At 43.7% G+C, this 11,830-nt stretch overlaps 1 protein-coding gene across 1 annotated transcript; it reads right to left on the reverse strand.

Annotated features, from left to right (window-relative positions):
* Positions 1 to 8,127: 8,127 nt before the first annotated feature.
* On the reverse strand, positions 8,128 to 10,746 carry SOX11 (SRY-box transcription factor 11). Its single transcript, XM_058020664.1, has one exon. The coding sequence runs from the start codon at positions 10,712 to 10,714 to the stop codon at positions 9,503 to 9,505; it is 1,212 nt and encodes a 403-aa protein (XP_057876647.1). The 5' UTR covers positions 10,715 to 10,746; the 3' UTR covers positions 8,128 to 9,502.
* Between the last annotated feature and the right edge of the window lie 1,084 nt (positions 10,747 to 11,830).

Here is an 11,830-nt window from a genome sequence, read left to right on the forward strand (position 1 = left end):
TCTCAGGTCATCACAGCTACATCAGGATTGACATTTCAAACAGGCAGTTATCTGGGGAAGGTGGTGATGGTATTTTTGCTCTTATTTTCCCTTTTACAGACAATAACACTTCACCATTCTGTTTGTGGAACAATTCACATCAGCTTCAAGCAAAATGAGGACGGATAGTTTTAGCAGTTTAAGTAGGAGCTTTTCAGAAATCTAGTTGAATTCAATGAATCTTTTGCAACACTGTTGGCTTTGATAACCCACAATTGATGAATGGCCACAAATAGATGAGGAAAACAAAACTATTTTCAAGGTATGGCTGCCCATAGCCCAAAAAAGAGATTGTAGTCGAAGTTTCCAAGGGCAAAAACAGGTGGGCATTTCTCACTGATTTGCTACCCTTTTTCTACTCTTGAAAAAGCGTGCTACTGTTAGAGAAGCAGTTTGCTTCTGATTCCTGAAGAGTATGAGCACTAAAACTCAAAGAACAAAGTGAATGAAATTAGGTGAATGAAAGGCAGGCTTTAAAGAGATTTTGGGAGTATTATTACAATAAGATTACACTGACAAAGTAAGTCTCATCAAGCAAAGGCTAGGCTCAAGTGTAAGCTACTTTACAGACACAAAATCAAAGTTCTTATAGTACTGACTTGAGAAAGCAATCTCAAGATGAATTTGTTGCATATTTATTTATGCATATTTGATGTCTTAAAGAAAAATCCCACCTAGTTGTACATGCCAAAATGTCACATTAGTATCAAGCTTAGCAGGAAAATTATAACTGAGATCTAGATTTTCTTTTTCACTATGCCTCTCCTGGACTATTTTGTTCTTGTGTACAGATGAATCCCGCTTCATTCCCCGTGTACGCTTCAGTATTTGTTAACACTATATTTTGAGAAAGTATGTCTTGTATTTTAAAGTATATATGTGAGTCAATTTTCTTGAAGATGATCATCATCTTTAAACTGAATTGGCAGAGTTGTAGAAAAAACTGATCCATCATAGATATGCAAAAATCAGAGTAATGCCAATAAATGTAACATGGGATTTCAGAGGAAAGAGCCAAGATCTTTTTATTCTGACTGTTGTGGGAATTATTTGTAGAGCTGGAGATATTTTTGAGGGTGGTTTTCTTGTTTGGTTTTGTATGATTTCATTCTGGTTTGGTTTTGCTATACATTTGGGTGAGGGGTTTTGGGGGATTTTTCACTATTCTATCAAAATGTGATAGAATAAAAAAAATAAAGAAAAGCTATAAAAAGATTGTCTTAAAACTTACAGAACTCCAGGGACAACACTTTAGGACCAACAGATGAAAATGTCATGAAATTCTCAGGACTTAAAGGACTTTAATGGACATTACATTATAGCCATTTAGAGTGGTCCAGCCAGCAAGCAATTTTAATGAAAATCTATACACATATGTATGTGACAGTGTTAAGTCTGCAATGATGCAAATGTGTGTAGGTAACTGTGTGGGTCTGTGTTCCCTACAGTCCATGTTTTCACACATTTCTTCTAGGGTTAAATCTAACATTCAAACTTGAGAATACTGTATTCAAACTGAAATACCAAGGGCTTCTTTTCTCCAAACACATGCTTCTATCCTTTCTTCCATAATAAACTGAGCCAACACCCAGGCTGCTCAATACATCTACAGTGATAGTTTTAAGATGTGATGACTTGTGGTTACCAATCCAAAAACACTTTCAAACACTAGATATGGAAAATTCCCAACATGTCATGCAGAAATTCCCTCTGGCATTAAGACCTGACACAGAACTGAAGCTTGACTTTCCAAAGCAGTAATAACTGCTCTCACTCAGGAGGAACCAAAGAGAAAACTTCAGCTAGACACATTTGAGACAGCATGGAGGTGACCTTAGTCTGTTCTAAAAGATTTCTAGTTTGTCTTTGGTTAACTGTGATAGGACTTGAATAAAAAACTCTATAGGAATTAAAACAAACAAACAACCTCCGCCTCCCAACCCCCGAACAAAAAAAACCCCAAAGTATCAGGGAATACTCTCAGAGCATTGTTTCAATACCTTCCAAAATACCTTAAACTGCTTTTTGAAACTTCTTTGATATGTACAGAAAGAATAGTGGTATGGTGGCTGTATATAAAGATTTTATTTCATTGATTTACAATGATCAGCTTAAACTTCCTATGTTTACCATGACATGTCACATTCAAACCCTTATTTCACATCAGTTACACATCTCCATTCACACAAAAACATACTACTACAACAGACTCCTGAAATGATAGATTGCTTTCAGTGTTCTTAATAGGTCTGATAAGTTAAACAGAAATTACTTGTCATCCAAGAATTGCTTTTTGAAGAAATGAGCTATTCAGCTAACTGTTGGGACAAGGAAGGAACAGGAAAATGGGAAGAGCTGTGCTCAAGAGTCATACAAAATTATCTGGAACTTTTTTATTTATTGAGTTGACTCTCCCCAGGTCTAAAGGTTTCTTTCAGTTACAGCTGAAGTTGATTAGAATTTTTCTGTTATTTCCTAGGTATTAAGGGTAACCAACAACCTTCACTCCCTCCCCCTCCCCTGCCCAGCAGAAAGGAAGGAATTATCAGTTGATATTTTCAACCCTGTGTAAAAGCTTGCAAAAGTACAGACATTAAATACAATTGAGAGATGTGTCTTGTGTATTTCCTGGGAAGTGGGCATATGTCTACTGGCAGGAGCTCTAGAAGGTTAATTTCTGCAATAGATGGCTTGTATTAATTACAAATTTTGAATTTGTAACAATATAACTCCATCATTTCTATAAAACAATATTTAATATACAACAAACTTCCACCACATAAACACATTTAAAACACCTTTTTATAGTTTCAAGAATTGATTACAGGTTTCTCATAAAAACATTTTCATAACTAGAATCTTAATACAGAATGATTTTTTCTATGCCAAAATACATTTAGATGGTAAATTGTTTGTAGAAAAAGATACAGAGAAAAATGGGGTTTGCTGGCATGTAATCCATTTTATTTCATTCTTTCATGGTCAACTTTAAAACGAAGTTAAAGATGTTTGTCATAAAATATTTTATTGTTTTAATCCAGAGTCTTAACCAGAAAATAAGAAGGAAGCTAACTGACTTATTCTGTGTTTCAGTGTCTCTCAGGCCTGCCCAGAACAGCACTTAGCACACACTACCTGGACCACAAAACCTGTCAAGGGTTTTTTTGAAAGATATAACATTGCCATTATCTTTGAGCTTTAGGCACCCACAGAATGAAGAGTGGATTCACTGTTATAGCTGAATTGCATTTACCAAATGCAACACCAGAAAAAGAAAAATCCACATAAAACCACATAGGAAGATTGATCACACATTTTTATTAGAGTCTTTTGAACAATTGCATTTTGTTGTTCCTTTATTTAAAAACTCTTGCAAAAAAAGACATTGGAGTGGACTGGTTTCAACCCTGAGCATTAACACTGCATATCAAGTACTGTAGTAAAGAAGCTGGTTAAGTTTGTAGCACTAGCACAAGTCACTGATATTAATCCTCTAGGTGATCAGGTTTTTACAAAAAAAATACATAGTTTTCAATAAATAATGCTTAATTTTACAACTTTGATACAGCAATGTCATACACTGTTTTGACACATACTAAACTCTGCATGCTATATAGTCTACTAGAAGACAAAACTTTGCCATGCATTTTCTTTTTCTAGTGCTAGAAAACACTTTGTCCTCCAGTGCATTGCCTCAAGCAGCCTTACCATCTTCTTTCTCTCACAGCAATAGGCCGTGCACTGGCATGCAAAAACCTCAAGAAAAGGTTTCCCCCCCACCATCACTCAGACTTCTAAACAAAAGTACTTTTCAGCTTTTCCCCCCAAGACCTGGAGTGGCTATGAAAACTAATTTCATGTGGCCTTGAAAAGTCTTTGAAATTACATATTTTAAAAGTGTCATGCTTGAAAAACTGCTCTAAAACATTCAATTTCCCCCACCTGTGGCCATCATGCAACATCATTGAAATGTTGTAACCATCAAAAGTCCCACACTGGAAAACAGGCCTCCATTTTAAAACAGCCCACCAAAAACCAAAAGGAAATAAGAAAAAAAGTATCACAGCATTTATGTAAAGACTCCAAAACGCCAACATATATACAAGAGCAAAACCAGATACAAATTGTAAATGAACTAACAATGGCATATAACTCTTCTCCCTGGCTTTGCCAGGAGCTGAGGCAAATTGGTTTTGGAGATAAGCAGGACGATGGAAACGAAAACAAATTGTGACAATGGGAGTTCCCGGATTAATCATTATTACTTGATCAAATTTCTTCAAGCAGTAAATCAATGTCTTGATTTTACTGGAAGTGTGAATTACCAAAATCTAAATCTTTACTCAATAATTCTAAATCAAGCCTGCCTCTGAACTTTCAATTCAAGTCTTAGAATTTTGGCACCCTTGCACTTTTTCATCCCGCAAGATTGCACTTCACAGAAAATCCAGATGTAACTAACCACAAAAGAAGAAATTTGATTAATTAATAAGGATTGAAACCTCCATTCTCACACTTCCAGGTTGTTGTTCATCATTGAAAACCATTCACCCCTTCTTATCCATATTGCTTTAGGGGTTTCCTTGTATCTACAGAAGTCATTCCTTTTAAATTGCTGTCAATCACAATTTTTTCTAAGAGTTTTTAAAATATTCCTATCTTTGCACTGGCATAAGTATTGGGTTTTCTAAGAGAATCTCACCCCAAAGAAGGTATTACTTTTATACATGAAATATTACGAACTTTTGCTTCCCTTTTTGTAAGTCATTCTACATTTTCTGCACATTTGTGCTTTATATTGAATATAAAAATAGGTCTTTAAAACTCTATTTACTTTAAACTCACTAAAAAACTACTTGCATGTGGAATTCTCTTACAAATTCACTGCATCCATGTAGAGAAGATAAAACTAATTAGGCAGTTAATTGGTATAGGTAGTGTGCAAAAAAATTTAAAAAAAAAACAATCACAGCCTTGGATGTGAGTGAGGGGAAAGGAAATTAACCAAAGAAATACAACTGTATAGTAGGGGAAATGTAAGGCAACTCATTGTATTAAGTTTTTGTTGTTTATTTTTTCCTGGCCATTCTTACAAATGAAGGTTAGGAGGAGATAAGACACCTATCCTGCCAGCAGCCCTTGAGGCAAAAACTCCCATTAAGCTCAATGAGAATTTTTTCTTTTTTTTTTTTTTTAACCAGAGCAGGTTTAAGGCCTTACTAGGCAACAATTGTGAGGATGTAAAACAGAATTCATGAACGGTTTTGATTATCAAACACCTAAAACTTACATGGCCCTGACTTTGACCCCACACCAGTTTTCCCCTGGTGTAACAACAGAGTTGCACTTTGCTCAAAAAGGCAGGAGTGAAGGATCATACTGCACGCATGCAAATCACATTCAATAGACTTGAAGTTTCATCTGAATGTCAGTGAATGCCTAAAGAGCATGTAGCACTTAAAGGACGCTTGGAATGAGCTTTTCTACCACATTTATAAAAGACTGCACTTAAAGAGAGAAAATGTTTCTTAATTGTGGTTATTTCTAAAGGAAGGGGAAAAAAACAGAGTAAAAACATCAAAAGGGGGGGGGGGAAAGCTTGCAAAAAATGATCACCTTAAAGATAAAAAGAATCAGCACGTTTGATTAGGTTTTACATTGAGTTGACATCCTCAGTGTTAGTAAGGAAATTGTCTTTCGACATAGAAAAGCTCACTTTCCTCCCTCCTGTCACTGAGTCCTATTACACGTAGAGTAGTATTGTACAGAGACAAATGCAAGGAATGTGGGGAAAAAGGCCACGGGAGACACCAGGCCTGCAACAGGACTGCTCTAGCACATCAACAAAGATTCCTATGTACACAGAAAACAAAAAAAGGAAAGAGAAACAAAGGTATGAATATTATTAATGACAAAATAAAAAAGAGTAGCTTAGCAGATGCTATTTTTCATGAGTAGAAGATTGTTTTTACTCTCACTGAGACCAGTAGGAGCTTAGGCATTCAACAGCATCAGACTTCAGCCCTAACTATGCAGTGGCTTAAACAGAACACTACCTAGTTTTTCCTTGAATAATATGCAATGATACACTCAAAAATAACTGAGGTGTTTGGCCAAAAAAATGATTTCCCTGCACCATATACCTTCACTCAAAATATTCCTCTCACATAGTACAGTATAATTCCCATTTAGAAGAAAGAAAAGATACTTTTGAGTGGGTATTATATTATTTGACTAAAGTAGACCTGTTGCTCTTTTAAAATATGCCTGACTGCTCTTTAATTGGATCATTTAAATCAGCTATCCTTGAGTTATATTTTAAATGGCAATTTTAAAAACAGCTTCCAAAAATATATGCAAGTCAAAACTTTTGTAGGCTGAGACACAGACCTTATTACAATGCTAACTAAATGCAGCCTGTATTTGACCATAATCATTCATAACTCATTGAACATCTGTAAAGCACAAATGTTTAATGACACTGCCTATTATCACTTTAATAAACAAGGATGCATATCAGAAGAAAGGGTCTGAAAGAACAAGTCACCCTACTCTCATGATAGCTTGAAGAATTACTAAGAGAATTTTGGCTCAGTTTTAAGACTTAGAACCTGATCAACTTACTCCATCATCCTAGCCCAAAACAGGATTTTCGATAGCAGGATAGTGAATGGCTAGGCTAGAGCACTTCAGTGTAACTATTTTCTTTCAGTCTTTTGCCTTAGAAGAGATAAATGTCATTTGTTTTCAATCTGATTTCTAAGTTATTACATGGAGAACACACTAATCATTTGAGACCAAAAACTGAAAATTCAAGAAACTCTGTTTTATTGAGGACTATCCATTGCCAAGGATATCTTGTATATTGTAATTAAGTTTGTTTTAAAACACAGTTTCTCATAAAGAATTATCACAATGCAAGACATAAATTTGAGTTCCCAGATATGCTATATCTCTTTTCTGATAGCAAAGATTTAGGCCAAACAACTTTTATTTAGAATCATGAGTGTTTTATTATTATTATTATTATTATTAGAAAGAGATCAGATTATATTAATCATTTTACTACCAGTTTAACTAACCTAAAGTAAGATATCTCACCACTTAAATGCCTAAGAGTTGTCTTTGATTAAACATAACATGCATGCAGGTTTTAATGTTATGTTTTATTATGCCTTACAAATGCGTATGCAGGATTTTCATTTCAGCAAGTCTGAAAGCCTGTAGCAGTGGTTGCCACCAAAATACCAGCACAGTGAATTGTCCCTGTAAACAGCTGGATCATTAATTAGCGGAGAAAAAAAAAAAAAAAGGTAGTAATAATTTACCAATGCCTATCAGATAAAAAAAGTAAACTTCTTGAGAAACAAACTTCCACCTCGTGAGTCTGTTTATTGCCATCAGCAACTATTTCAGAGCACACCACTGAAATCCGATGGCTGCTAAAGTCAAAAAAAAAAAAAAAAAAAAAAAAAAAAAAAAAAAAAAAAAAGCACACTGACGAAGTCTGCTTGCCTGCAGCCGCAGCTCGTAGCCCTTCCCTGTTCCCCTGCCCTGCCCTGCGTGCCCGGAGCGGCGGTGCCTCCCCGGCGGGCCGAGCGCCGCCCGGGCCGGAGGAGATGCGGCACCGCTACCCTCAGCATCTCCACCTCCTCCATGAGCCTGGCCAGGTTACTCATCGCGGACGGCAGAGGGGGAGGAAAAAGCGCAGCGGGGAGAGCCCGGAGCACGCACGCAGAGCGAGGAGAGTCGCCGTGCCGGCGATGCCGAGGGCGGGCAGCAGCCGCAGCCCGGAGCCCCCCGCCCGGAGCGGAGCCAGCCCGCCTGCCGCCGCCCCGAGCGGCACCGGGGAGCCAGCGAGCAAAGCCCCCGGCCCCGCGGAGCACAGCCCACGGTGGGAAAAAGGCGGCGAGAGGAGGAAAAAAAAAAAAAAAAAAAAAAAAAGGCAAAGAAGCAGTCCTGACTCTCCTCCCCCCTAGCTCTGACCATGCACTACAGCCTACAGCTACCGCTCCTCCGCGGGCCACGGGGACAACACGGCATCTCCAGCGCTCCTGCTACAGACACTAATTGCGATACGAGTTTCTATCAGTTCCAGCTGATTTATTAAAATTGTAAAGATACAGACTTTCAGCATTAAAAAAAAAAGGCTATGATGTTGACAGTGCACAAGTCTGTTTTTGCCATCAATTGCTACAAAATATGCAGATGGTCTGTACTTTAGATTATATTGCACAACATGAGAAACTTTTTAAACTATGTGCCTTTTTTCTTTTTTTTTTTTTTTGCTAAAATCGAGAATCCAGTTTCATACCTTCCATCTGGGGCCCCATCCACATATCACAGCGTATGAGATACATAAAATCCTACTATAGTACAGTACATATACAATCTTTTAAACTAAGATAACAGCTCTGAGGTCTATATCACCATTTTCAATAAATCTTTACCTACAAATATTGAACAAATCTGAACTATAGCTGTACAAAAAAAGTGTTTGTTTCTTTTTCTTTAAACCACAAGGCCTTTAGATGCAAGGATTATTTTTTAAAATTTTAATCCTTTTAAAACCAGGACGTAACGTACCAACAAACTTGCATGCTAAAAACAGAGAAAAACAAAGAAAATAAAAGGGAAGAAGTGCCTGAAAAGTCTTACTGAAAAAACACAGCAAGAATGTTCCCTTTTCACTGTACAAAAATACGCCTGAAAATATATTAATTTTTAAAAAAGACTGAGGTCTGTTATGTATCAAAAATGTTTCAATACCTTTTTGTACTGAGGTCTAGGCTGTCTGGTATTCAATCAAGGAGGTATAAGGGAACAAGTTACAAAAAAAAAAAAAAGTTGGCAAGTAGAAATCACATTTGTAAAACCATAAACAATTTGATCTGAAAAGTAAACTCTGATCTTAAGTCAGTTCAGTTATTTGTAAGCGTTTGTACAGTCTGCATTTTTTCAAGCTCCCTGCAGCTTTGTTAAGAATCGGATGCATAGAAGACATCAGTTTTCTCCCTCCAAAAAAAGTTGCAATGGTCCCTTTCGGAAAAAAAAAAAATAAATCATAACAGTTCGTTAAGATCTCTCACGGGAAAAAAAAATAAAAATCCACAAACCCCCTTGAGTAACAGTTGTGCTGCCAAAAGACTTCTTTGCAGACCATCTTCCAGACTTCAATCAGAGACCGACAAGCTTCAAACAGCGCCTTCTGTATCATTTTTCCCCCAGTCCCATTTGCCTTTGCTGCTGTTGTTGTGATCACCAAACATAATAAAAATTAAAAAAACACAAAAAAATATAAAAAAAAAAATCACAACTCCCGGGCTCGGAACTAACTTCGAGATTTTTTTTTTCAAAGAAAACAAGACTTATTTTTTAATCATTATCATGATCATCATCATCGCCGGCGTCGCGCCGCTGCAGCTCCGCCGCTCTCGCCGTCCGCCCTGGCCGCCGCCCCCGCTCAGTACGTGAACACCAGGTCGGAGAAGTTCGCTTCCAGCCAGTCGCCCGCGATCATCTCGCTCAGCTCCGGGGTACAGTAGTCGGGGAACTCGAAGTGGGAGCCAAGGCTGCCCTCGCTGAAGGAGTCCAGGTCCTTGTCCACCAGCGAGAGAGAGAGGTTGCCGCCGGCGGCGCCCGCCCCCAGCTCGGCGGCGGCGTGGCCGTGCTGGGAGAAGTTGAGGCTGAGGTCGAAGAGCAGGTCGTCCGCCTCCTCGCTGCCGGCCGACGAGGTGGAGATGGACCGGGAGGAGGCCGGGGAGAGGCCGGGCGGCTGCTGCGGCGGCGGCGGGCCCTGCTTGGTGATGTTCTTGAAGCTGTAGTAGAGTCTGCTGCCGCCGCCCGCCGCCGCGGCGCCGCCCCGCACCTCCTCGTACAGGCTGGCCCCCTCGGTGGACTCCGCCGAGGAGCTCAAGGTGGGGCTGGCCGGCACTTTGGCCACGTTGTACCGCCGCAGCTGCTGCGGCCCCGGCTCCTCATCCTCGTCCTCCTCCTCCGCCTCCTGCTTGATCCGCAGCTGCAGCTCGTCCTCGTCCTCCTCCTCATCCTCCTCCTCGTCCATGAAGACGCACTTGACCGTCTTACTGCTCACTTTCAGGGTGCCGAAGACGTACTCGTCTCCCGCGTAGTCCCCGTGGTGGGCGGTTTTGGCTCCCGGCTTGGGCGGCGAGGAGCCGGAGGAGGATTTCAGCTTGCTGCACTTCTTGCTGGAGCTCTTGGCGCTCTTGCTGCCGCCGCTGCTGGCGGGCGCGTTTTTCTCGGGACTTTGGCTGGCGTTGGGCTTGGCCGACGGGTCCATTTTGGGCTTTTTCCTGGGACGGTACTTGTAGTCGGGGTAATCGGCCATGTGCTTGAGCCGCAGCCTCTCCGCCTCCCGGATGAAAGGGATCTTCTCGCTGTCCTTCAGCATTTTCCACCGCTTGCCCAGGCGCTTGGAGATCTCCGCGTTGTGCATGTCCGGGGACTGCTCCATGATTTTTCTCCGCTCGATCTTAGACCACACCATGAACGCGTTCATCGGTCTCTTTATGTGCCCCGACGCCGTTTTGCACCAGTCCGGGTCGCTCTCGTCTAAAGCGACGGGGCTGCAAGCCATGAACTCGCCCTCTTCGGTGTCCATCGCTTCCCGGGGCAGGTTGCTCTCCGCCTCCGTACTCTCCGCCTGCTGCACCATGGTGGGCTCTCGCCGAGGCGCCGCTCCCCTCCGAGCCAACAAAGCCGCTCCGCAGCCGCCCCCTCCCACCGCCGCACCTTGCCCCTGCTGCGAGCAGCCGTGTGCGCGGCGCGGCGAGGCGGGGCCGGCCGGGCGCGGTGCCTGTGCCGCCCGCTCCGCTCCGCTCGCCGGCGCTGGGGCCGGCCCGGGCCGGGTCGGGCGCGGCTGGGCTGGAGCGCTGGGCGCGCGCTGTGCCCGTCCCCGGCCTCGCGCCGCCGCCCGCCCTGCGCGCGCTGCCCCTTCTGCGAAACTCCCGGCTCCGCGCCTCGCGCGTTATCAGCGCCTCATATGGGTGACATCACCGCCGCCGCCGGCCAATGGCGCCGCTCGGTGCCGCCCGCCGCCACGCCCCCCCGGCCGGGCGCTGACACACCCCCGCGCGGGGAGGAGGCGCCGCCGCCGGCGCTCCCCGGCCCTCGGCGGAGCGGCTCCGGCGCGGTCCTCTCCTCCGCCCGGGGGTCGGCAGGGCCGCCGCGGGGGCTTCGCCCGCTGGCCCCCGCCGCCGGACGCGCAGCGTTGCGGGGCGGTGCGGGGAGGCGGCAGCGGCGGCTCCCTCGTGTCTCGCTGCCTCCGGAGGCCGCGGCGCCCCGCGTGGCTCGGGGCGGGCGGCAGGGGGCGCTGGCGCTCCGCGGCTCCTGCGGCGGCAGCCCCGGAGCGGGAGCGGCCCCGCCGCGGGTGCGGGCGGATCGCATCGCGGCGGGCATGGCGCTCTCCGCACATGGCCCGCTTCCCCGCCTGCTCCCCTGAACCCCCGCAGGCGCCTCGGCCCTCCCGGGGCGTGTTTCGGTGTCTGGTCGGGAAAGAACGGAGCTGGGGGTAGAGCCTGGTGCGCTCCCGGCTCCCTGCGGATGCGGACGGTGCCTCGGTGGCCCCGGCCCGCCGGTCGGTGGTGACCGCGGTGGGGGAGGTCCCCTTGTCCCCGGGGAGGCGCGGGCTGTCCGCAGGAGGGACGTGAGAATCGTCGCACCCACCTGGAGGCACTTACCGCGTGGTGTAGGCAGAGGATAAAGGCACCTTCCCCAAAGTACAGCGTGAAAATATACAGAAGGCGTCGAACAGTGATGATTTTCTGTTTGT

Source organism: Melospiza georgiana, chromosome 3 (assembly GCF_028018845.1).
Source record: "Melospiza georgiana isolate bMelGeo1 chromosome 3, bMelGeo1.pri, whole genome shotgun sequence".
Lineage (NCBI taxonomy): Eukaryota > Metazoa > Chordata > Aves > Passeriformes > Passerellidae > Melospiza > Melospiza georgiana.